We start from the raw sequence: 25,059 nt of genomic DNA, 5'->3' as shown, positions 1-25,059 counted from the left end.
TTGGTCAGTGGCAGCCACGAAGGCCCAGGCTTTGGAGAGGCCCTGGCTGGTGCCCTTGGGGCCGCCCGCCTGGTTTCAGCAATAAATAACATGAGGACCCAAAAACCAAACCAAAACAAAAAATACAACCAGTATCTTTTGGGGTAGGTGCGGGGGGCTGTTTAAATTACCGGCCTTCGGCGGGCCGCAGGGTGGTCACCGGTGGGCCGCCACGGTCACCGGCACGTGTGTAGCTCCACCAGCCGCTGGCACTGGCGGCACTTGACAAAGCAGCACCAGTGGAACTTGCAGCTGCAGCGCTCGGCCAGCTCCACCTGCGCTGTGTGGAAGCCGCGGCCGCAGCACAGCAGCTCGCAGCCGTCGATGGCCTTGGACGTCTTGTTGCACGTGCGGCCCCGCGTGCCCAGCACGCCGCTGCGCATGTCCTGCTCACAGAAGTCCGGGCTGGGCTCTAAATACACCAGGTCCTCGTCTGTGTGCGGCTTGAACTGTGCGTTGCGCGGCACCAGCGCCCTGGAGGAGCCCACGCGGCGCGGCTCCACCTCTGTGGCGCCGTCGAACTTCTCCTTCAGTGCGTGGCCCACCTGGCGGAAGGGCGGCACGGCTCGCCAGCACGTCTTTACCTCACAGGAGCCCGACACCCCGTGGCACTTGCACTCCACCCGCATGTGTGTCAGGATAGCCTGCAGGGGGGTGGGGAGGGGAGAGGGCCCATCAGGAGACGGCGGGGGGGGGGGCGCTGAGGAGGGGCCGCTGGTGGTGGTGGGGCAGCCGGCGGGGCCAGGGATGGGGGGAATGCCACAGAATTGGAGCAAGGTTGACTGTCCTGCATCTTCTGTGTTAAGCACCTGCTGTATACTGGGGTGGGCCAGTAAGCTGTGTTGGGGACCGTTGAAGACACTGTCCCTGTGCTTGGGGCACTTGGCGTTGATGGAGAAGCATTTCGGAGGGTAGTGTTATATGAGACAGGGAATGACGAGTGGCAGGATGGGGGAGAACACAGCTGCGCTGAATCTGTGGAGGAACCGTGAGGAGGGTGGAGAAGGCACGTGATCTGTGTGCTGACAGCAGGTTCGCATCCTAGCTCTGCTACTTAGGAAGGGTGTGTGTGTGTACATAGACTCGTGGGTGGGCGTGTCGGGGGCACACACTGCTCCGTGACACCTGCTCACCCGGCTGCTTCCCCGCCTGCCACCCCCTAAGCCGGCTGGCGCCCCCCCCCCCCCCCCCCCGCCCGGGAGTGCTGGTGCTGCTGGGATCCTGAATGAGTGTTCCCGCGGGGCGCCCGGTCAGGGTGGGGAGAGTGTGCTGGGGGCCCTGCTGAGCCCGCCCCTGCCCTGGCAGTGATGGTGGCAGGGGACGTGCCACACTACCTTCCTGCCGGCCTCGTTGTTGTGGAGGTTCATGAGGGCGCGGCTGGACGAGGCCCCCTTGCTTCTCTCCCGCACGTCCACGAAGGACTGGGAGAAGGCCACGCCGTAGGCGATGTTGTCCGAGCATCCCGACCACTGGAAGCCTGTGGGGGATGGGGGTGCACCGTGGCCGCTGTGAGTGAGGGCAGGGCCCAGGCCCCCGGCCGCCACTCACGCCCTCCCCTCGTCCCACACTCACCCTGCGGGCTGACCCCGTGCACCGTCCGGTCACAGCCACACTTCTCCAGCTCCCCACTGCTGCACGCCCGCGTCACCGCAAAGGCCACACCTGCTGAAGAGATGGCGTACACGAAGGCCGCCTCCCGAGTCCCTGTGGGAGGCAGAGGGAGGGCAGGGCTGGGTCCCAGTGCTCTGCCCCGCACCCTCCTTTGTCGCGGGGACTGGTACAGGGGAGCCCCATGAGGCAGGCTCTGGGGGGCCAGGAGGTGCCCCGAGCCGCCGCCCTTGTCCTGCCCAGGCCAACCACTGGGGGCGCTTGCCGCACCCCAGTGCTGCTTCCGCCTGCGAGCCTGCCCGTGGGCTCCTCCCTGCAGCGTCCATGAGGTAAGTGCCACCGTATCTCCATTTTACAGACAGATTAGTCACCTCGCGGCTCACACAACGTGGTTGAGCAGGCACGCAGTCCAGCTTCAGTGCTCTTACCTAGGGGGGGACACTGTTTTCACAAGCTCTCCGGGACATGAGCCCTGTTCACGGCAGCGTCCAGGAGACGAGACAGGCTCGACAGGTGGACTTACAAGGCTCCAGAGCGATGGCGTAGCAGAGCCGTGGCCGCCAGCCCCGCTCTGGCTTTCTCTAAAACCTCTGTTCTTTTCGTGCCCACCCCCCAGCTGGCCCCTGGCACCCTGAGGGGGCCCCCCCTGCACTATCGTCCCTGCCCAGCCCTTTCTGCTGAGGCCATGTTGCTTCCTGACACCTTTGGGAGGGTCCATCGTCATAGCGACAGCCCCTACTGTCCACCATGACCAGTAGTGCTGGGAGCCTGTGCTCTGCTGCCGGGAGCCTTGTTTGTGTCCACTTCATAGATGGTGAAGTGCAGGTGTGCAGAGGGGAGGTAATTTGGTCCCAGGCACCCAGCAAGGAAGTGATAACACCAGGACTCAAACACAGGTCCGTCCGGCTCTGCTGCTTGTTCTTCCACCCCATGACTTCTTAGCGGTTCTATTTTGGTGCCTGCCCTCCTTCTCTGCCTGAATGGGTGTTTTTATCCTCCTAGGAACTGTGCCTCGGGGTGTAGCTGCTATGGAGCCTCTTTCTGGGGCTGTGGGTGGTGGTGGGTGGGTGTGTGTGTGCATGTATGTGTGTGTGTGTATACTGCATGTGTGCGTGGCTGGCTGGGTGTGTGACCAGACAGGCCCTGCTCCTCTTCTAGGCCCTGTGAGGGCCTCTGTGTGCCCGTGACTGTCCTTCTGTCTCTCGCTGGAGTGTCTGTGTCCACAGGAGTGGAGGGGGCAGGTTTTGGCCCCGTGGTTGGCAGTTACCACTGTGACACCCAGGCCTGTGCTCTTGGCTGCCCCTGGGAGCAGTTGCCGTGGTCAGATGGAAACAATGACCTCCTCTGTGCCCGTGTCTGTGGACAGGCAGCAGAAGCCGAGCCCTGGGGTGGGGGGCAGCTCGGGCCCCGACGGCTCAGGATGCCCTGTTCTATGTTCAGCCCTTGAGCTGGGGCTGCGGCCCCCCACCCACTCTCCACGGTCCCCCACCCGCTCTCCACGGCCCACCCTCTGCCCTGGCTTGGCCATTTTGGGCCAGCATCAGGGGGCTTGGCTGGAGCCACAGGGGCCTCGACAGCCTGAGATGGAACCCTCTCCAAGTTAATCGAGGTTAATAGCAGGATCATGTTGGTTGGTTTTGTGCTGTGGCCGCCCAAAGAGGGACGACTTTAGTTTCTGGTATTTCTGGTATTTCCAGGCCTGAACCAGCATAAATCTTTGCCCCAAAGACTAAGGGGGAAGGGCAGGCAGGAGATAGGGACTGGAAGGGTGGCCCCAGCTCTTGGCCAAGTGTGGTCCTTACTTCCATTTCTCCGGGCTTTCAGGTAGCCCCTGGTCCTCCCGATCCCTGGGCTCATCTCCTTCCCTGAGCGCTGGTAGCCCCGGTGTCCAGGGCTCCCTGTGAGTTTGCTCAGGGAGACCTCTGCCTCATTCTCCAGACCAACGTCCATCTACTGGGACTCCAGGTGCCCCTTGCCCTGGTCTCAGGAACAGGACACTACGGTTTTCTCTGCTTGGGAGGGGGCCCGAAGGAAGAGATTCTGGAAGGAAAATATTAATAGCAAAGAGCAAGGCTTAGAGAGAGCTCACTCTGTGCTGGGCACTGCCTAAGCACTTTACATCATTTATAATACTCTTCACACCAACCCTATGGATCACACCAACCCTATGGAGTAGAGACTTAATACTCATTTTACAGATGAGGAAACTGAAGCACCGAGGGGTGAAGCAACTGGACCAACGGTACCCAGCCAAGAAGTCGTGGAACCAGTATTTGAACTCAGGCAGCTTTCACCCTTGACATTGTCCTCCTCATGGAGCACGGAGCCCCCAGGAATACACATGCAGTGGATCTCTTCTTCCCTCCTGTGTGTGAAGCCAAGAAGGGCTTTCTCAGGCCTACCCTAAATCTCACGTGCTGTACGCCAAGTCCGGTCCCTTTTGTGGGCTCCTCCCTGGGGGATGCTGAGCAGTTGGCCTGGGCTCAGCACAGGAGGCCCCAGAATGGCCTGGAGAATGTGGCCACACCACCATGCCCCTAAGGCCCACGGCAGTGGCTCTGTCAGCCTTTTCCAAGTGGCTCTGGGTCCCAACCCTTTGACTCCAGGGCCATGGCTCCCCCCTGGCTCCTCCCTTCTGCCTGGGTGCCCAGGCTGGAGCCTCGCTTACGAGGGGGGCACCTGGCAGAGACAGAAGGGGACAGCGGTGCGTCTGCAAGTGTAGCAGAGGGAGGCCCCGCGTGTCATGGAAGAGAGCTGCTCCCTGGTCGGGGGTTTGCCTGTCGCAGCTGCAGCAGGGAGACAGACCTGGCTCTGTGCTCTTGGGACACCGGAGCCGGGGGTAAGGCAGAGCTCTCTAAGGTACCAGCAGCGGCCCTGCCACCGCCTGCCTCTTCCATAGAGCCCTTTGCCGCATCCCACAGCCAGCTCCTTTCCCCCTCCCCTGGCTCCAGTGTCTGTCCTCCGGGTCCCACCTCAAGGCCATTTTTCCAAAGTGTGAAGGTGGCCCGGGGCTGGGAATTCAGAGTTGTCCTGTGGACCCAGTAGTAGCTACCCTTTCTGAGGGCCTACTAAGTGCCAGCGCCTTCCCACAAGCTATCCACTGCTCATGACAACTCAGCACCCAGCCCTCTCGAGCTCTGCTCTGTGGAGGAAGGAGTGAGGCTCCGTGGCCTGTCCGGGGTCCCTCAGTTGGTCAGCAGCTAAGTGGGAACAGGAACTGAAGCCTGTCTGACTCAAGGCCTGTAACCTTCTGAGCACGTCATGTGCGACATCTCTCTCAGATGTTGGAAGGAAGGGCATCTGAGCACATCATGTGCGACATCTCTCCCAGATGTTGGAAGGAAGGGCATTTGAGCGGGAAGAAGTCGGGAGGAAAAGCTGTGGACGCAGAGTTGGGCTGGAAAAGAAGCCACGGGCATGGTGATGCCCTGGGCACCAGACAGATATCCCGGTGGAAGGGCCATTCAAGCATAACTCACGGGTTTCCAAAGCAGACCCAGCGGGAGTCCTAGCAGACGGCACAGGACAGGCACTCGTCTCTGAGGAAGACATTGTGCCCGTCCTCTCCTCTTCCATGCTCCCTGCCTGCCTCCCCAGTTTCCTTTGTTCTCTCAGCCGCAAAAGCTCACCTCTTCTTGAAACCACCTCCAGGAAGTCTCTTTGGATTTAAGAGGGAAGGAGTCAATTAAGACTCTTACTAGTGGTGGGACCGTTCTCTCTGAGCCTCATGGTCCCCACTCTAACAAGGGCAAGAGAGTGCTGCCCAGGCAGGCCAGACCCCACACTTCTCCCACACCTCCTGCCCACCATCTTGGGCTCCCAGGACTGCTGGCACGCTCGCTGGCCTGCCTGCCCTGGGACCAGAATCAGGTGGCAGGTCTTATCTCCTAAGGGTCTTGCGTGTTTGTCTGGCCTCTGCAGCCAGACTGGAAGCTCCCGGGGCCAGGCTGACCCCGTACTTCTCCTTTGTCACCCAGCGCCCAGCGCAGGGCTGTGCACAGAGCAGCCCTCAGAGACAGGGGTGAGTATCGGGAAAGAGCCTGGATGCTCAGCCAGCAGGCCTGAGATGTACTTCTCGCTCTGCTGGTGTGTGATTTCAGTTTTCTTGTCCACAGAAGGGGGCTAATAGTACTGACCTCAAGAGGTGGCTATGGGAATCTAATGAGGTAAAATATAGAACGTGCTTAGTCTAGTCCCTGGCACATAATGGGCACTGGAGACATATTTTGTGATTATTGTCGTGATTAATGACATTTTATTTGTTTGCTAACAGATGGCATAGGGTGCTGACACTCTGAGGACCAGGTAGTTGACTGCATGTTTGCCTTTGGGCTGAAAGCTTCCTTGGGGCAGAGAAATGCCTTGCTTGCTCCCTCACCAAATATTTATCGATCACCTGCTGGGAGCCAGGCCTGATGCTACACACCAGGGATACCGAGGTGAATTTGTCCTCTAGGAACTCCCGGTGACAGAATGTCTCTGGGAACCCACCCCAGCCCACCAGGAACTAACCCGGACCCCAAAAGGCTGGCCTGGAGGTCACCCAGAAGGAAGGCCTGAGCTCACCCTCATGGGGCCCACTATGATGCCAGTATTGAGGGTCAAGGAGAGAGCAGAGGTTTTGGTAGGTCACAGCCTAGGACTGGAAAGCCTTCACGTCTTAAATCCAGTCTGATGTTACAGTCAGTAAGGCGTCTAGATGACGTCAGACACGCAGCGGGTGGGAAGGCGGGCCTGGGTTTGAATCCTCACTCTGCGTTGGCCAGTGCACCCCATCACCTCCCAACCATGGCAGCCAGAGGCTGGAGGGTCTCAGGGCTCATCGAATCCCCTCTCTCGGGACAGGCCTCGGTCAAGGTCACAGAATGAGATGTGAAGAGGTGGGCAGAGGCTCGGCATTGCCCACAGATGGAGGGGAGAGGGGAGGAGTTTGCACCGCCTTTCTCGCCGCTCCCTGTCATGCTCAGGCCAGCCCGCTCTGGGAGCCCAGTATGTCCTGCTCATGGTGACCTTGAAACTTTGCCAGGCTCTATAGGGCTTCACACTCCCATCCTCAAATTCTTTTTATTCAGTCAACATGTATTTATCAGTTACCTACTATGTGTAGGTGCTGCTCTAGACTCTGGGACAAAGCAGTGACTAAAGCGTACGAGGACATCCCACATCCGGTCCTTAACCCCTGCTCAGCCAAGAACTGCCACCTGCCCCCATTCCTGGCTGCCCCAAATTTCTGCTAGATTTTCAGCCGAGAGCACATGGTTCGGCCCTCAGTCATACACTGTCCTCATTGGTGACCATTAGCTCACGTCCAGCTCTCCCCAGTAGGCCAGGAGCAGGGTGACCTCCGCTGCTGGGGGTGGTGGGGTGCAGGGCTGGAGGCTGGGAGACCTCAGGCAATGTCAGCCTGGGGGGCCCTGGGGAGTCAACGAGCGCTTCAGAGGCACCATCTCGGCCTGGCGGCCAGGAAGTGGGTCCTGGGATTGTCCCCAGTTTACGGGGAGGACGCTGAGGCTATAGGAAGGGGGATGGACCTTGTCTGAGATCTCAGAGCCAGGGGTTGGCAGGTCCTGGAGCTGGGTGGGTGTGTCACCACCCTCTGCTTGCTGAACCTCCTTTCTCGGTGGTAAAGTGGGGGGACATCACCACACATTCGGTTGTCGTGAGGGTGATCTGATGCCAGACAGCACACACGGGGCCGTCAACAAATGGGCTTTCTTTTCTTCTCCAAGGATGGCCCGACTCCTGGGCCTCCTCCATGTCTGAGGCCATGACCCCAGCCAGGCAGCTCATGAATGTGGGCACCAAACCAGGCTCACCCTTACCATCACCCTAAAAGCTGGTGGCCTCACTAAAGGCCGGCCCAGCCTAGCTGCTGCTCTTGTGGCTGTCCCCAGTGACAGCAGCCGGTGAGAAGGGCTCTTCTTGGGTCAGGGTGGACCCTAAGTGCTGCCACACACCCTGTCACACAGTGACACCACTCTCCCAAGGTCGCACCTGCCCATGCCCCCCCACAGCTGCCTCCTCAGCCCTGGAACTTCCCAGAGCAGCACCTGATGATGTCCAAGTCCCTCTTGCTCAGTGGAGACAAATGACGACTTTTCCAAGAGGACTTTCGCTAGGGAAGAACACGAGAAAAGCAAGAGCGAGGAGATGGATGAGCGGGAAGAGCTCAGATCTCTCCTCCGGACACGCCTGATGTCTGCCTGGTGGGCGCACGCCTTGACTTGGCCCCGAGGGGGCTGGATGCTCCACCCAACCACGCAGACTTTAGTCCTGAGCAGGTTTCAGCCAAGCCTGGTAGGATTTTCAGAGTTTTCTCAAACTTGCTGAGCCAGGGGTGGGCCCTTCCTTGGTTCCTGCTGCACACACCAGTGAGGAAGGCACTTCCCCACGGGGTTCCCCACTGGCTTCGGGCCAGCAGTGACCCCATGCCTCCCCTTCTTTGCCCCTTGAGTCCTTGCCCCGACTTGCTGCCCCTGGATGACGTCCACTGACTGTCTCCTCCATGCCAGGCTCTGCCATGTGCTAGGAAACAGGTAAACGAGACACCTTGCCATGGAAGGGTTCAAGGTTTAGGGATGGGAGAGCGGGGTAAGGGGACAGGCATTATAGTTTAGTCTAAAAGATGTAATGAGGGGCGCTTGGATGACTTAGTCGGTTAAGCGTCCGACTCTAGATTTCAGCTCAGGTCATGATTTCAGGGTCGTGAGATGGAGCCCCACATCGGGCTCCATACTAGGTGTGGAGTCTGCTTGAGATTCTCCCTCTCCCTTTGCCTCTGCTCCTCCCCGCCACCCCGCACATCTGCGTGCTCTCTTCCCCTCTCTCTCAAAAACTAAAAATAAATGGTGTGATGAAAGCTGTGTGAACGCAAATGGTTTAGACGTGTGTGTGTTTGTGTGTATTAAGGGGGAGGGAGAGAGAGAGAAATTGATAAGGCAGATGGGTTAAAATGTAAACAGTTGGTGAATCTAGGTAAAGAGTACTATGGGAATTCCTCATAGGAAAAACCAAGCTCATGCATACAGAGAACAGACCGGGGGTTGCCAAAGGTGGGCGGGAGGAGGTGGGCGAGATGGCTGAGGGGGGTCAAAAGGTACAAACTTCCAGTTACAAAGTAAGTTGGTCATGAGGACGTCATGTACAGCATGATGACTGTGGTTAATAATCCCATGTTGCATATGTGAAAGCTGCTAAGAGAGAAGATCTTAAAAATTCTCATCACAAGAAAAAAAATGTGCAACTGTGTGGTGATCATTTTGTAATATATACAAATGTGGAGTCATTATGTTGTAGGCTTGAAATGAATATAATGTTGTATGTCAATTATACCTCAATAAAAAAAGTAAATCTCTCACCTAGAGGTGAAACAATTTTTTTTGTAACTTTCCTGTAAGTTTGAAATTATATCAAAACCAAGAAAACCCCAGCATGAGCAAAGAGCATCAGAGCCCAGAGGAAAAAGCAACCGCCCGCTTGTAGGAGCTGCGAAGATGCTGCAGGAGGGAAGCGCTGAGCTGGCAGAGAAAGGGGTGAATGCTTGGGGTGGAGGCAACAGCACATGCAAAGGCACGGGGGCTGTGACAGGGCCTGGCACATGGAGCCACCTTTGCCCCTGAAACTCCAAACACCTATCGAATATGAGGGCCTTCCCGTGCTTAGTCTGCAGTTTGAGCCTAGTATTTGGGCCTCATCAGACAGTGGCCCCAGGGCCCTGGCAGTGGCACCATCGTCCCGGGGAGATCCTCCATTACCTGGCTACTCGCTGGATCTCTGCTGCTTCCCTGGAGCAGCAGTATTCAGTAATGCCAAGCATGATGGTGCCTTTTTGGCCTCTGCCAGCTCCCCGGAGAATTGCTTCCAAATTTCGATCACAGTTGGTTTCCAACAACATCTAAATGGTTTGCCACAAGCCCAGCAGCCCTGGCTGTCCAGGACCACAGGTGCCAAGACAAAGGTTGGCCCAGGCAATGCCCTCCCGCTGCCTCACGAGTCAAAGGGCCCTGTCGACGGTTAGTAGCTCCGGAGTGTCAGTTTCAGGCTCAGGAAGTAGAAAAAGAGGCAGCTGGTTTACAGCACTTCCTCGAGGGCAGCAGCTTGACCCAGTGACCTCTCGAGGAGCCTTCCAGTTGCAGGGAACGTTCTCTCTGCCCTGCCCACCTTCCTCTGGCTTAATGCCTTCTCATATTTCTCACTCAGCGGAGGGCCTAACTTCTCAGGAAAGCTCTCTCTGAGCATCCAGCCCTGGCCAGGGGAGGAGTCTACCCGCGTGTTCCCAAGGCTCCCATGTGACCCCGCACCACGGCATTTTCTCATTATGGGTAAGAGCAGGACCCTGGAGCTGGGTTGCATGGGCTCAAGCCCCGGCTCTGCCACTTGCTGGTTCTGTGACCTCAGGCAAGTACTCAGCCTCCAGGTGCCCCAGTTTCTTCATTGGCAACGTGGAAACCTCTCTCCAGGGCCAGAGGAGTCAGCATTTACTTAAAACAGGGTCTGGTCCCTAGTTTGGACTATTGGTGTAGAAGCTCCTGCCCCTCCTGGGCTTGACTTTACTGCTCCCGGGAAGACAGAGGAGGGGTGCTGCTCTTGCGTGGTCTCAGAGCTGGGCATGGTGAGGCTGTCCACATGGCTTGTCAGAGGTACAGAACGAGGTGGGCTCACCCAGGAGGCTGAGAGTTACGGTCAAAGCAGCATGGGGCTGGGAGTCTGGAGCCCCAGGTTCACCCTCTGAGGAGCTCTGGGCCAATCCATCCTTTCCCCTGCCTGAGCCTTGGTTTCTTCCTCAGTAGAATGGGGATGGCAGCTTGGGGACCAAAGCCCTACGGACTAGAGAGTGCTGCACCCACAAGGAACAGCACTCGTCTGCTGGCCCCTTCCACCCCACCTGCAGCCTTATGCCCTGGCTCCAGCCGCGTGCTGGTTTAGCTTGCTCAATGGCAGATGGCTCCGGCTACTCACGAGCACATGACCCCCCTGCCAGGGAGATGCCCCCCACCCCCACCCCCCACACCTCCTGCGAGCCCCTCCCTCACCTTGTGTCACCACCTTGCCGAAGACAGGCAGGGAGTCGAGCGTGGAGCAGTTCCAGCGCCGGTTCCGGAACTGGTACTGGCACTCCTCAATGGCGAGCTGAGCGCCGCGGCGCACCGAGTCCATCACCTCCAGGTTCCGCTTGCACATCTGCACCTGCCTCTGGATCAGGCCCTTGAGCTTCTCGCACGTCTCCTCCTCTGAGATGCTCCCCACCGAGGACAGCTTGGCCAGGTACCTGGGGAGAAGGCGGTGGCGTGGAATGCGGTGCAGCGCTCCTTCCTCCTCTTCCCACTGCCAGGACCTGGCTGTGCCCAGCCCAGGTCTCCAAGGGACCGATTGATCCCCCTGATGGGTCCCGGCGGTGACTTCTCTCTGGATCTGGTGACAGGCCCCCGTGCCTGGCTCTTGGGATCAGAGGGGGAAGTGCTGTCTTGCATAAGAAAGCCTCTGCTTCCGTCAAAGCAGGCCAGGCACTGGGAGGGACAGTGACAGAGCCCCCACGGGACCCCGGCGTGGTCCCCAGGCTCTGACCCTGTCAGGTCTCTCTGCCTGGGAGGCCGGGACCACTCCCCTGGTGTCTCTCTGTCCCCGCCCCCAGGCAAGGACCCCAGGAACCTAAGCCCATCCCAAGCCACGGCCAGCCACATCCCTGGGTACCAGATGGAGGCCAGCATCAGGGCGGCAGCCGGGAGACTCGGTCAGCACATGGAAGGGGGCAGGGGAGGAAGGCTTCAAAAACAGTGTGCCGTGCTCTTCCCTCGGCCCCTGGAATTTTTACAGCCTGAAGATGGGACAGCAATGCTCTTCCACCTCATGGGGTAGCAAGCTGGGTAATTTACATCCGAGGGTTCTGGGACCAGGCCTGTAGGGAGCGGGGGCTCTAAAGCATCCATTTCAGGGGAGGACAGGAGAGAGCATGACTGTTCATAGAACACCCACTACGTGCCGTGCACAGTGGCAGTCACTGCCGCATCCTTGCCCCCAATCTATGAGGTGGTAATTATTATGCCCGTTTTATGGATTCCAACATGAAGGCTAAGAGGGTGACAGGGCCAAAGTGACACATATAGCAAGTGCCAGAGCTGAGCTGCAAACCCCTTCAAGCAGGGTGGGCCTTCCTCCTGCCTGTTCTCCTCCATGGTGGGCTGAGGGGCCCGGGCAGGCTCTGCTGCATCTGAGGACAGACACTGTGTGATCTGGGCCAGGAGGTAAGGGAGCTGGAAGCAAGCTGCAAGAATGCTCAACAGGATGGGAGCAGAGCTGGGGAAAGGCCCTGGTCAGGAAGAAGTGATCCCTCTCAAGGGAAAGAGCTATGCATTAGCTGAACACCTACTAAGTGCCGGGTATGTCTCAGGTGAAATGATCAGCTCAGGGTCACCTGGATGTAAGAGCAGATGTAGACCGAAGCCCCGGTCCAATAACCCCGCGACTCTGTTCTAACCACTGGCCCTCAGCCTGTCCCCACCCCTCTCCACTAGCATCCTTGGCCAGAGAGAGCAAGCTGCCCCTGACTTTATGGTGAACCAGCCTCCCTGCACACCAGCCCCTTCACCAGGGGCTTGGCCAGCAACCCTGGTCTGGGATGGCAGGAGCTTCCTGGAGCAGGGGGGTGAAGATGCTGTTGCATCCTATAAGGGAAGCTGCATGAATTTCTTGTCCAAAGAGGGGGTCAAAGGGGAAGGCCACCACTCTCCAGGACTCAGTTTTCTTATCTGCAATGTGGGGAGGTTACCACTGGTTCTGGCTAAGTCAAGGAACTGCCGTCAGAGCAAAAGGGGTCCTGTGTGTGAAAGATGGTCTGACCAGGAGTCTGAGGCAGTGGGGCAGGAACTGGCTATTTGTTTGCCGAATGAAGTGAATGCATGGAGAGCAAAGAGAGAAGTACATAGAAAGCCCCACTAAAATACGGGACATTTTAATGACGATGGTAATAAGCATAGCTCACTTTGATGGAACTTAGGACCAGGCTAAGCACTTTACTTACATTATTGCATTTATCCCCTCAGCAAGCCAATGGACTCCCATTTTATAGATGAGGAAACTGAGGCACAGATAGGTTAAGTAGCTTGCCTTGTGCACCAGGTCATCCAGCTGGTAAGAGGTGGAGCCAGGACTTGATTCTAGTTTTGCCTGACTTCAAAGCCTGTGCCAGATCCAACGTTGTTTTAAGCAGCTCAAGGACTAGACCTGATCCCAGTGGGCAGAAACTGCTGGGAGCCGGGTCTGCTCAACCTAAGGATGCTGGTCAAGGTGCAGCCGATGGGCTGCCTTCTGGTTGCCGAGCTTTCCTCCCCCGGAGGTGTGTGAGCAGCAGGTGGATTCTGTTTGTCAGGCACGTGGATTGGACCAGAGGGATGGTTCTCAAATCTGGCTGTGCATCGAAACATTTGTGGGGTTTGCTGAAAGCGCAGGTACCTGGGCCTCCCTCTAGGCAGGGCTGGGTGGGCATCTGGGCTTTTCGCACATTCCCAGGAGCAGCTGGGAAGCCAGGCTGGCCCTGGACAGCACTTCAGGGGAAGCTCTTGGCTAACGACCGGTGATGCCTCCTTCTACACCCGAGGGAGATCTGATTCTGGGACCCACGTTCCTCCTCATGGCTGCATCAGTACCCCCAGCCCCGGTTGTGAGGCCTGAGTCTAGCTTTCTTTATCTAGAGGTGGAGACCATGGATCCTATCCCAGAGTGCTGCTGTGATAAATTAAGGTAATTTGATGTGGCTGGTGCCGCCGGCTCTCAGCTGGGCACGTCGCAGGTGTGACCCTGAGGAACCCCTCCTTCCCTGGCAGCACAGGTAAGTAGGAGGTGGGTGGTCTTGGGCTGAGGCAGTCCAACCTTCCCTTCCTCTCCCCACGTTCCTTGCCTCCTGGGGGACCTCCCCGTCTTCTCTATCAGGTCCTGCCTAGGGGATGCACAGACACTGGTAGGGTTGGGGCAGGAGCCTGAGCCTCCCAGAGGGGAGAAGGATGGGAGGATGGCTGAAGGGCAGGGGGGTTGCATCTGGGAGGGAAGGGGGCAGACTTGGCTCCTCAGCCCTGTCTGGGTGCTCCCCTTGCCTGGGCCAGCTGAGGAAACGGGGTCCCCTATGGAGCTAGTCCCACCTGGTGCTCTTGGCCTGCAGGGGGCGCCAAGAGCCCAGCGACTGGCCAGGGGCCAGGTCCATACTTGGGAGGCCGCGAGTTGAGGGGACAAGGAGTTGGGCCTCAAGTCGGATCCTTTCTTGCTCAGACCCAGGCTTGGCCTCTTGGATAAGGGTGGGGGCCCCTATTCCCTGAATGACATGGGGGCACAGAGCTGGCCTGTCCCCATCTCAGCCCCTGGTCCCTCTGCGTCCTGCCAAGGGGCCAGGTCAGGCTATACAGGCTCCTGGCTCCTGGTGAAGGCAGGTGTTCAAGGGCAGGGGTTCTCTGGGCAGGGGAAGCAGGCTGGGGAGGCCTGGCTGAGCCAACAGCCCACGGTGTGACCTTGGGCAAGTCCCTGCCGACTCAGAGCCTGTTCTCCTCGTGGGGACAATAAACTGGCAGGTCTGTGCGGCCTTTCCCTCTGTCCGAGTGGTAGTCCTCCTTCTACAAACCAGGAGGGGGGTGTCCAGGCCTCAAAGGCCTCAGGGGGCCCCAGCCAGGCTGATAGACGGAGCCCCTACCGTTGAACGAGAAATGAAGTAGACCAGAGGAGCTGCCCACCCCTGTCTCCTAGGTCCAGACTCAGTGAGGGGAGGCAGCCTGAAATAACAGTAGTGGGGCTTTAGGGGTGAGCTGTGGGCTGCCATGGCCGTGAGTCACTGGGACAGCTTCCAGGAAGAAGCTGAGAACCCTCTTCCGCCGAGGAGCGTGCCTGCCCCCACCGCTGGCACGGGTGCCACCCCCCGGCCCCTGCCTTCATCTGGCTCCATAGCTGTCCCCTTCCATGCTGCAGGAGGCACAGCTTCAGCCCACCCTGTTCTCCCAGATCCCAGGGTCTGGCCCGGGAAGGGCTGGCTGCTGCAGCGGGACATGCAGCTGGGAATGGGGTGGAGAGAGGTGGAACCTGGGGCCCTTGCCTGTGCTGCCTGCCTGTTCGGGTATCTGGTCTGGGGGCCTGGCCTCATTTTACAGAGGAGCGAACTGAGGCCCAGAGAGGTGGAGTGCCTCGTCCAAAGTCTCACAGCCAGCAAGTGACTGGGAGCTCTGTCTCCCCTGTACCCTGGTTGTGGGTCTGCCCAGCCTGATGGCTGTGGGGGCTGACACTACCTTCAGTGTCAGGTCCAGCCATGGTCTCCTCGGGGCCTGGCACAGGGCGAGGCCCACAAAAGGTTTTTGGTCAATGCCTGCAGCGTGATGGGGGGCTCTGTCCCCCATGCTGCCTCTTGGCAGAGTCCTCAGGGTAGGGAAGAGGGGGGCTGAGGGAGTACCACGGGGGCTGCCTCTGCCTACCAGCCTGCGCAGGGCGTAGAGACGGTCAGGGGTCAGGCCCACCTGGTCCTGGGGGCCTCAGGATCCCTTTCCTGCACCCTAAGGTGGCTCAGCCTTTTCCCTAGAGCCACGTGTGCCACTCGATGACCCTGGAGCTGGGCCGGGCTCGAATGTCGGCTGCATAAGCCATTTCTGGGGAGACAGAGAGCCTCCCGGGCGTGATCAGTGTTGGCCGTCGCAGGGCCGGGCTGGCCAGGCCTGTGGAGGGCCTTGACCATCTCTGCTTCTTCTCTAGTTCTGGTCGCCTTGCCCCAATTTGGGCTTCTTCCTGCCACTGCCGAGTACAGGCTTAGCAATTTGCCACCTGCTGCCCCAGCCACCCAGGACTCTAGCCACAGCCCTGCCATCGATCAGGTTACCCCAGCAGGCCGGGCGGCCCCGGCTGCCGCTGCCAGCCAGCTCGTGCCCCCATCTTCTCAACCGGGGGCTGCAGGTCCTGCAGGCTCCTCCCAGGAGGCCCTCCCCGCCGGCCCGTGCCGCAGCCTGCAAGGCTGGAGGGCCCTGGCCCTGCCAGGGAGATCAGATCCTCTCGGCCACCTGCTGTTTTCATTAGAAACTAAAATTAGCTGGGCTTGTCCCAAGCTTTTCCAGGTTTGCTTGCTTTTTAAAAAAAATATACAAATTCCTAGAGGAAAATCCGCACCTCTCCGGCTCCTCTCCGGCTCTTACTCTGAGCGTCCAGAGGAGAGGGGACGGGAAATAGCTGGAGCGTTTGGGAGGCCAAGCAGATCAGTGTCGTGGGTCCTGGCCCCGCGGGTGTCCAGGTGGGGGCTGGGACGCCAGCGTAGGCCTCTCTGCCCCCTCCCTCTGGCCTCCCTGCCTGCCCGGGCCACATTTAGAGCCTCCTCAGGAGTGGCAGTGCCTGGGACACCCGGGAGGAAGGAGGCCAAGCAGGCTGGAGGAGGAGCCGGAAGGAGCCGTAGTGCCTGCCCACCAGCGAGCCGCCTGGGGAGATAGGCCCGGCGAAGGCATGCGCGCCACAGACCCCACCCAGGACCGCGTTCTCCCCGGCGCTGGCCAGTGCCTACTTCCCCAGGGTGTCACCACACCCTCAACACTTCTCGGGCCTTTGGATGCTTCTGCACCCACGGTCTCCGAATCCTGCTGCCCACTCCCCGATGCGGCCCCATCCCAGAGACCTATCCTTCCCCACGGCCCACAGGGTGGTGAACTGTGCAAGAGAGATGGCAGACTGGGTCAGAATCCCGGCTCTGTGTTCCCGGAGGCAAGTTAGTGAGCATCTCTGAGCCTCAGGGTCTTCATCTGTAGAATGGGGAGAATAATAGGTCTCGCTCACCTCAGGAGGCTTAAGTGGATTAAATGTTCACACAATAGACACTGCTCCCCTGTTGGCAACCTTCTTATGTTATATCATCATGATGGCTGTCATTAAGATGTTTACCTTCATCTTCATCTTCATCACCACCACCGCCTCGAAGCCCCTTCCCAGGCCCTTGAGCCGGGCCCCCTGCCGGACCGCAGACCAGTCCTGCTCATTGGCCTTCTTTGGCTCGGCTCCCTCAGCTCCTGTAGACCTGGGCTCACCAGCCTGAGGGAAGGACGCACTCGCACTGGGATCAGTAGGTCACTTCAGCCTCCACCCCAACTGCAGAGCTTGGACGGAATCTCCAGATGGAGCCCGCGGAACTGGACGGCGTGCGCCAGCGACTCGGGCCCGTCGGACGGACTCTCCAGGGACCAGGAGTCCGAGAGGTGGGACGGGGGATGGGGTGCTGCTCGGGGATCAGAGGCTGGTGTGCCCAGGGGCTTGGAAGCCCTTTGTGGGACGAGATTGACTGGACGGGAGGGACCTTACGTCTCCCGTCCTCTTCAGACAGCAGTCACATGCTTGAACACATCCTTGTTGCCGCCGTGCAGGCTTGGCCAGGAGGGTGGCATCCCCTCCATGTTACGGATGAGGTTCCGGGAGGCATGTGTTCAAGGCCACGTAGCCAGTCAGGTTGTTCTGGCTCCTGAGCCTGGGCTGGCGGATCAGACTCTGGGGATGGCCCCGGGCACCCAGGGTCTGACGGTTCGGCAGTGACCATGATTTGAGGAAGGTGGCTTCATTCTTCCAATGCTGAGTCCTGCTGCAGTCCCAGGGTGTCCCTGGACCACCACAAAGGCGTCCTCATGCTCTCAGGAGCGAACGGTCCTCCGGAGGGAGGTGTCTCAGTGGCTGTGGGGCTGCCTGGACGGCACGTGGGCCTGTGGTCTCAGCAGCTTCTGTGGCCGTGGAAGGAGTGGCTGCCACTGGCCCGAGGCCCCCGGAGGGGCAGCCGGGGAGGAGGGGCCGGCCTCGGAGACACCGTGGTTGTGGGGTGTGTGCGGCAGCCTCCCCTCCACCTTCTCCCCAGCCCTGGCAGAACTCCGGAGTCCTCGATCCTCAGCTCAGGTCCCAAGGACCTTTCCTCAGTTCAGAGGAATGACAGCCTTTTCTGGAGCCCAAGCCCCCACTCCTGTAGCTCAGGGTACTATTCCCCCTTCTCCCTGTCTCCCAGGATCCCTAGCTTCCTTTCTCCCCATCCTCAGAAGCCTCAGCAACCCCATTTTAAAAATCTTTTCGCTTCCAGTTTCCGTTACTTCCCGTACCCCGGTGCCCCAGTTCCCTACATGTCATTCCTGTGGGCTCCATGCCCCCCCCACTTCTTTTGTGGGAGCCCCTCTCCCATCTCATAGTATGTGTTTCTGGGGAGCAGGTGGTTGACTCAGGGCCAGGAAGTAGCCACTCAGACCTGAGCCTGGAGGGCCCCAGAGCTGCGCTGGAACGTAAGACCTTTCCTTCTCCCTGTGGGGCAGGTGTGATGGTGGGGGTGAGTGGGTGTCAAATTTAGGGCACTTCCTGACCTTGCCTTGCCCCCTCATTTGACAGTGGAGAGCTTCTCCCTTGCAAAGACCCACCCAGCTCTTGTCCCCAGAGCCACTGAACCGTTGAACTGTCCTCCCTAGCTCGGCTGAGGGAGCCCGGGGTCGGGAGCCGGGAGGGGCGGCTAACACCCTGGCTGAGCTGTCCAGGGCGGCTGCTGGCTTCCTAGACTGGGGCTCACGCTCTCGTGGCTCCAGGTTTCTAGGGAGTTCCTTGGCTTTGGTGGATTCCTTCTGAAGGCCCCGTTCTGGGAGAGCCTGTGGTCAAACCCTCACCCCTATCCCAACGAGGCAGCTAGGACAACTTTGGTTCCTTCCTTGCTCCATTGCTCCTAACCTCCTACAGAGGATGACTGGCGAGGGTGTGGGGCTGCAGGGAAAGTTCGGGGAGGATAGTCAGGAGACCTGGGCTGGAGTTCCCAGCTCTAACACGAATGTGCTGTGTGACCCCATGTGCCTAGCACAGTGCCTGGTGGGGTGGGTCTCCACAGGTGAGCATTTGACAGGGTTGAATGGGGCTTTACCAGGCATGCCCCTGCTTAGAGTTTCAATGTCACTGGAAGGGGTTGAACGGATAATCTCCGAGGACCCTCTGAACTCTGATGGCTGTGACTTGGTCCTCTGTGCCTCGGGTGCCAGGACTCCTGGGCCTCCCTCACGCAAGACGGGTACCCTGGTGTCGCCGGCCCTCGGGGAAGAGTCCCTGGAACCCATCCCTGCCATGATAGGTCCTGTGTGCGAACAGAGGGAGAAAGAGGGTCCGAAAGGACCATCCAGGGGTAACCGCAGGAAGAGGCCCCTGGAATTTCACTGGAAATTTCCTGCTGCTTCTAATGGGCCTCTCCAAAGTTCCTTTGTGAGCTGTGAGCAGCTGGCTGTTGGGAGGCTCCTTCCCGCTCTGAACCACATCCCTCCCCCTTCCTACCCACCTTCCTCCCCTCTCTGCTCAGACCAGGTCCCCTCCGCGGCGGCGGGGTTCATGACTTGGTCAGGGGAACTTTTAGAACATAGTTTGGTTTCAAGATTGCCAGGAGATGGGGGAGGTGGAGAGGGGTTTGGATGGGGAAAGGGGGAGCCGGTGGGGTCACGGCAGGGAGCGAGCCTTCTCCTGGGTTTGGCTGAATCACAGAAGACGCAGTTTGGGCCTCAGAGATAAAAGCTGGCAACTCATGTGGACATCTGGACCGCAACCGTGGGGTCCCGGCTTCGCCTTCCAGCTGAGCTTGCTGAGCAAATGGGCGGCAGCCCCGCCGAGCTCCTCTGCAGTGGGGGTGACCCGAGCGGCCAATGGTGGGCAGCTGTCACCCCCTTCCGTGGCTCCCCGGCCAACCCTGTGCCCTGTTGGCTAAGGCCAAGCCCTTCTTCCCAGAGGGAGGAACAAGAAAAGAGGCTTGGCGTAAATGCTCAGCTTTGCAAATGCACCCACAGGGCCCGAGTTGGGCGAGTTTCAACAGGTTTGGGGAACACGGTCTTGTCAGATGCTTGCTGAGTTGCTCAGTTGCTAATCCAGGGCTGAGGGAAGACAGTCAAGCCATAGCAGACAGCTGGGTGGTTACCGCCGCTTGAGTAAACCCCTCGGGCAGAGCCTGGTCTCGGGGGCCCTGCTGTGGAGGGTGAGGGGGAGAAAGAGCTTAGCCAGGCCCCCGGGGGTGCGCCCTGGCAGGGGAGCCGGGGGTCTCCACAGCAGCAGCCCGTCCCGACACCCACTTTGGCCCCTCTTAGCATCACCTGAGACTTAGGGCAGTAGAGTAGAGCTTTCCTTCTTCCCGAGGTCTCTAAGAAAGGGCACGCTTTGACAAAAACTTAAAACCCTCTGGAGTGAACAAGCCCTTCCTTCCTTTCTGCGTCAGATACTGACTGAGCACCTACGACCTGTCAGACCCGTGCCAGCAACTGGGAGATGTTGAGAGCCATCTGTGCCACAGCCTTGGCCTTCAGGTGTTTACAACCTTGTGGAAGTACGAGCCACACTACTGGACCATAGTTATATATAATACAAAACAGTGCTATAGGCAGGGGATAAACACCAGGAGATCGGGACATGTGGGAGCAAGTCAAGCTCAAGTCCTGCTTCTGATTTGCAGAATGGCCTTGGGGAGGTCACTGCACCTCTGGGTCTCTGAAGTGGGGCTGCCAAGAATACAGACTCCTTCTTTCAAAAGTGGGAAGGGAGAGGTTATGTGGTTCTAATAGGGTCATGGGTGGAAAAGTGCTTTGTGAACCACTGACTCTCAACGAGGGGTGATCTTTCCCCACAAGGGACATTTGGCTATGTCTAGAGCACCTGGGTGTGCTCCTGGCATCTAACAGGTAGAGGCCAGGGGTGCTGCTGAATGTTCTGCAATGCACAGGACGCCCAAAATATCAACGGAGCCATTTAGGAGATTCTGGTGTAAACTATAAAGGGCTACGGACGTGTTAGTGATTGATCCCAATGCCCAGAGCCAGGGGAGGAGCTCCAAGGAGTGGAGTGGGGTTTACTACTTAGAAGAGAAGGAGGGATCCTTTGTAGCTGGGGGTTGGGGGACACTTCCTGGGGGAGATGGGCCACACCTTTACCTGTGGGGCCAGGCACTGCACATCTGGGCTGGCTCTGCCCACACCTGGCCCAGCGAGTTGCACCCGGAGCTCCAGGCCTCACTCGGCCCATGGTCAAGAGATTCACTCCCTCCACCCCCCTTGCTGGGCACGTAGGCACGCGGGAATTTGGACCAGAGATGCACACCTGCACGGAGTCAGATCCAGCGAGGGTGAGATGCCGCCGCCCCCAGCCGCCCTGAAGGGTGCTCCCAGACACAACTCTCTGGCCACCAGGATATCCTGGGCTGGATCCCTGGCTGTGTGAGGCTCGGGTGGGGCCCCGGTTGAAGAGCAGGGAGGTGACCTGTGTAAGAGTACAGGATCCCCACAGAACGGTTTGGGGTACACAGGGCTTGGGAGCAGCGGCCTGAACGCCTGTTCTCTCTGTCATCCTTATAAACAAGGACACGACTCCCCCATTGCAGTGACGGTGATCCTCAGCTTCCAGTGGCAGCGATGGCTGCCATTTCCATCGGTGTGCCTGGCATGGTGCTCAGCATGCTCTTCTCATGGGCTCACGCTTGCCTCACAACTGCCCAGAGGTGGGCGCCACTTACACAGAAGAGGACCCTGAGGCTCAGAGAAGTTAAGGAACCTGCCCATGGTCACTCAGCTGGTCAATGGCAGACCTGGGATGGAACTGCGGGCTGTCTTGGAGATGCGGTTCTTAGGCACTCTGCTGGACTAGCTCTGAGCGCAGAACAGGCTCCTCACCCTCATCCAGGGGGCCTCTGCTGGGACCCCTGCTCAGCACACCACTGCCTTCCTTCAGGAAATCCACGAGCATGGAAACTGAGCTCATCTATTCCCTGACTCTCCTTGGTACTTCCATTTGGAGTCCAGAGCAACGTGCTGAGGGCTGGAGCCCGGGGGGCAGGAGAGGCTCATCCAGAGCCGGCCAGCCTGGGGGGCAGAGCGGAGACTGGAACCCCGGCCTCTTAACTCCCAGCACAACCCGTGTTGGAGGGAACGCTCTCAAGGCCATTTCTGAGCCCATCTGTGGCAGAGCCGGGCCTTCCACTGATGGATTGTTTTTATCCCTCCGTCGATGGTGGGGGCTGCCACAAGCTGTCAGCTCGCCCGGGGTGCCAGACACAAGTCTCATCAACAGCTTCCAGCTTCTCTAGGCTTGCCCAGGCCTCGGGCTGTGGAGCCTTCCCAGCTCCAGCCTCCGTCCTGCCCAACAGCTGCACGCGGCGGGACACCTGGCCTCCCCGCCAGGCCACCCGCCCTTCTGAGACAACAGACAGCCCCGTCTCCTGCAACCGGCCGGCCAGCCGACCCTGACCCTGGCCAGAAGCCTAACTGCAGGTACTGGGATGGGAACGGACACCCAGGCCTGGCCCTTCTGAGAACACTGCCCTCCATCCTCTTGGGGCCAGAAGTCCACGTGACTCACACGGGAAAAGATTGTGCCAGCCACCATGCCTGGGTGGACATCTGCCTGCCCAGAGCTTTTCCTTCTAGAGGCAGCTGTTGGGTCAGGTGCCCCCGCCATTTACTAGCTAGGTGACTTTGGGCAATGACCTCTGTGATCCCCCATCTTCCCATCTGTGGAATGGGATTCAGATGTTGTCAGGATTTAGAGAGAACAGCGGGAGCTCTCATAATGCTTACTATTACTGTCCTGATTCTGCCACCTTCAGGCCAAGTCCCCTCTGTGACTGCCCCTGCTCACACCGAACCCTTCCTCTGACGGCAGTAGCATGCACACCGTCCCACCCATCCGTGGTTTTGCTTTTATTCTGTCTTTCCGGACCCCAAGGTCCTTGGTGGCCAGGCTGTGACGCTTAGTTCCCTCCGGGCTGGCTCAGTCCCTGTCCCAGGGATGGAGGTTGCTAAAAACAAGGCAAATGATCCGGTCTTGGAATGTGCCCAGAGATCGCTTCTCCATCACTGCCTCTCTGGTTTGGTAGGGGTCGCAGGAAGCCCCTATTCTTCCCGTCTTGGTCCGCGCTGAGACCCTTGGCTCGGAGCCCGGGGTGGAGCAGGAGTGAGCTGGGTCATCCAGAGATCTGCTTCGTGGCAACCTGAACCATCACTACTGCAGAGAACAGGTTTGCCAACCTCTCTTCTCCCTCCGGGCCACCCCTCCTCACCCCGCCCCCCTCGACGCAAGCACATGAACTGAGCTGTTGGAATTCCCCAAGGCTTGCGTGACCCAGACCCAAAGCTGGGGCTGCCTCCCCGGCTGGGTTTTCGGGCTTAGACGTGGCTGAGGGTGGGTGGTGACACCACCTGGGCCACACCTGCTCAACTTGGGGACGGCTTCAGGGAAGGGCGTATGTCACTGCCCGGGAATCAGCACCTGGGTTCAGTTCTCTGCTCTGAGTTTGGGCCAGTAGCTTCCCCTCCTGGGGCCTCAGTTTCCTCATCTGTAAAAGGAGCTCAAACACCAGATGCCCTTGAAGGACGTTTCACTATGGATGTCGCTCTCTTCCCTGAAGATCTGGGTCGGACTCTGGAACTGCCACTTCTTTCTCTGCCTTTTTGTAGCCCATGGCACTGGGTGGGTCACACCTCGTCCTTGTTTTTCCTGACACTCACACCTACTTTGGAGACCCTGGCTCTGAACTCCTGCTTTCAAGGGTCAGCTCCAGGGACCCCAGGCCCCCCCGGATCCAAAGCAGCTCCCCTCCTCAGCTCGGTGACCTTGTCCTCGCTCAGGAGGATGGCTTGTGGGGGTCGTGGGAGGGGGTGGTGGTGCCCTGATTTCTGCACACTTTGCCACTGCCCCTGAAGTGTTAATCAAATTAAGGCTCCAAGAAAAACAAAAGCTCTGCAGCCACTTCGGGCTGCCTTGGAGTCGCTCACTCTCCCAACAGCTGGGAGAATTCCACATCACCTCGGTCCCCCAAGCCCTGGGTGGCTCTGACCCCAACGAACACACTCCTTCCAGCCTGCAGGGCCCTGGGTGGCCGCAATGACCTCATAGCAACAGCCATTGGACACTCGGGGCAATTTCATGGGAGATATTTGTTCTTTCGTCTTGATGCAGAGAGAATTTTTTCCTCTCCCGCTGTCTCCATGGAAACCCCAGCTACACTGTTGGCTATCCCCCTTCCCACCTCGTGCTTTTCAGATCAATATTGGAGCTTGGCTCCCCACTGGCTGCCCACAGTGGTTGGGGCAGAGCTCTGGGCAAAAGGGATTGGGTCCAGGGTTAAGCCTGGGGCCTGGGGAACCGTCCCTGACGGGGGGATGAAGAAGGACTCTAGAGTCTTCTTGTTTCCCTGTTCATCCCCTCACCAAAGCTCATCCCTTTAGAATCCCCCTCCCTCCACCTAAGACTCCCCCCCCCCCCCAGTGAACCTTCTGTCCCTTCCCAGGGAGTCCTCTGAGCCAGGCCCTGCAAAGGAGAAGCAGACAGGTCACACCAGTGGTCACCACCCCTCTCTCCTTAGGTGAGACACAGGGAGGTGGTGGACTGTTGTCCTCTTCAAGGGCTGGAAGGAGTTTCTTCCCGCCCCAGGGAGAACAAGGCCGGCCAGTGCCGGGCCGCGGGCTCTCCGAGGCCCGGTGTCTTGGTCCCTTCCCTCCTTCTATCCTTGGCTCCCGCCCCCCAAGCAGAAACAGGTCCCTGCACGCCTCCAGCCCAGCCCCGCAGCGAGGCGCAGCGAGGCGCGGGGAGCTCGCTCCTGGACTTCTCCGGATTAACCTGCTATTAGGACCCAGAGTCCTTCCCCGTAATGGGCTTCCTCCGCGACCTGTCAGCCGAGCCTGGGCTGCGCCCCGAGCCGCGCACCCCACCCCGGCCGCCGCCCCGCGCTCGCACCCCTTGCACTCTCGGGCGCCCCAGGCCGCCTATGGGTGCGGACGCCGCCGCCACCCCTGACGCCTCTGGGCTGGGAGCCGCACCCGGACAAGAGGGGTGCCCAGAGGGAGGCCCGGGCCGTCGGCGGCGGCAGCGGAGAGGGCGAGCGAGCCTCGCGCCCCGCGGCCGAGACACCTGCCGGGCGCCCCCGCGCCCGCTGCCCCGCGCCGCCTGGCACCGGCCGCTGCCCCCGGGGCCTGCCCCGCCCCGCCCCGCCCGGCCCCGCCGGGTCCCGGCCCGACTTACAGCCAGTTGCTCGCGGCGGCCGAGAAGACAGCGAAGACCAGGAGGCGCAGCGAACGCAGGCACGAGCGGGGACTCATGGTGCCGCCGCGGGCGCCCGGCCCCGGGCAGCGGCTGCGGCCGCGGGGGGCCTCCCGTCGGGGCGGCAGGTGGGCGCCCCGCGGGCGGGCTGGGGCGCGGCGCCGGGCGCGGGCCGGGGCGCGCGCGGCGGGGCTCTGCCTCCGTGCCTGCAGTCAGCCCTGCCCGCTGCTGCGCCCGCTGCCCGGCGCGGACCAGACTGTCAGCGCCGCCCCAGAGCCGGGATGCGGCGGCGGTGGCGGCGGCGGCGGAGGCGGGCGGGCGGGCGGGCGGCCGGGGGGGCGGGCCGGGGGCGGGCCGAGGATGGGGTTACCTGGGCGGGCCCAGCGGCCCGGGACACCCCCCCCCCCC

General features: G+C 59.8%; 1 protein-coding gene across 1 annotated transcript; it reads right to left on the bottom strand.

Annotated features, from left to right (window-relative positions):
* Positions 1-215: 215 nt before the first annotated feature.
* On the bottom strand, positions 216-24,710 carry WNT4 (Wnt family member 4). The gene is made up of 5 exons (XM_028090835.2): positions 24,634-24,710; positions 10,680-10,915; positions 1,612-1,743; positions 1,374-1,516; positions 216-683 (listed from the first exon to the last, which is right to left on the bottom strand). The coding sequence occupies exons 1-5, from the start codon at positions 24,708-24,710 to the stop codon at positions 216-218; spliced, it is 1,056 nt and encodes a 351-aa protein (XP_027946636.2).
* Positions 24,711-25,059: the final 349 nt, after the last annotated feature.

The sequence above is a fragment of the Eumetopias jubatus genome, unplaced genomic scaffold (assembly GCF_037043125.1).
Source record: "Eumetopias jubatus isolate StellerSeaLion01/CBP00866 unplaced genomic scaffold, mEumJub1_p1.0 scaffold_4, whole genome shotgun sequence".
Lineage (NCBI taxonomy): Eukaryota > Metazoa > Chordata > Mammalia > Carnivora > Otariidae > Eumetopias > Eumetopias jubatus.
Note: the sequence above shows the minus strand (reverse complement) of the source record. Positions and strands in the feature narration are given on the sequence as shown.

Excerpts from the sequence above, each read along its gene's own strand:
- WNT4 (XM_028090835.2), bottom strand. The coding sequence starts at position 24,710 with ATGAGTCCCCGCTCGTGCCTGCGTTCGCTGCGCCTCCTGGTCTTCGCT. Across the intron at positions 1,517-1,611 it reads GCACGGGGTCAGCCCGCAGG|GCTTCCAGTGGTCGGGATGC; the intron begins GTGAGTGTGGGA and ends CATCCCCCACAG. Across the intron at positions 684-1,373 it reads ACAACGAGGCCGGCAGGAAG|GCTATCCTGACACACATGCG; the intron begins GTAGTGTGGCAC and ends ACCCCCCTGCAG.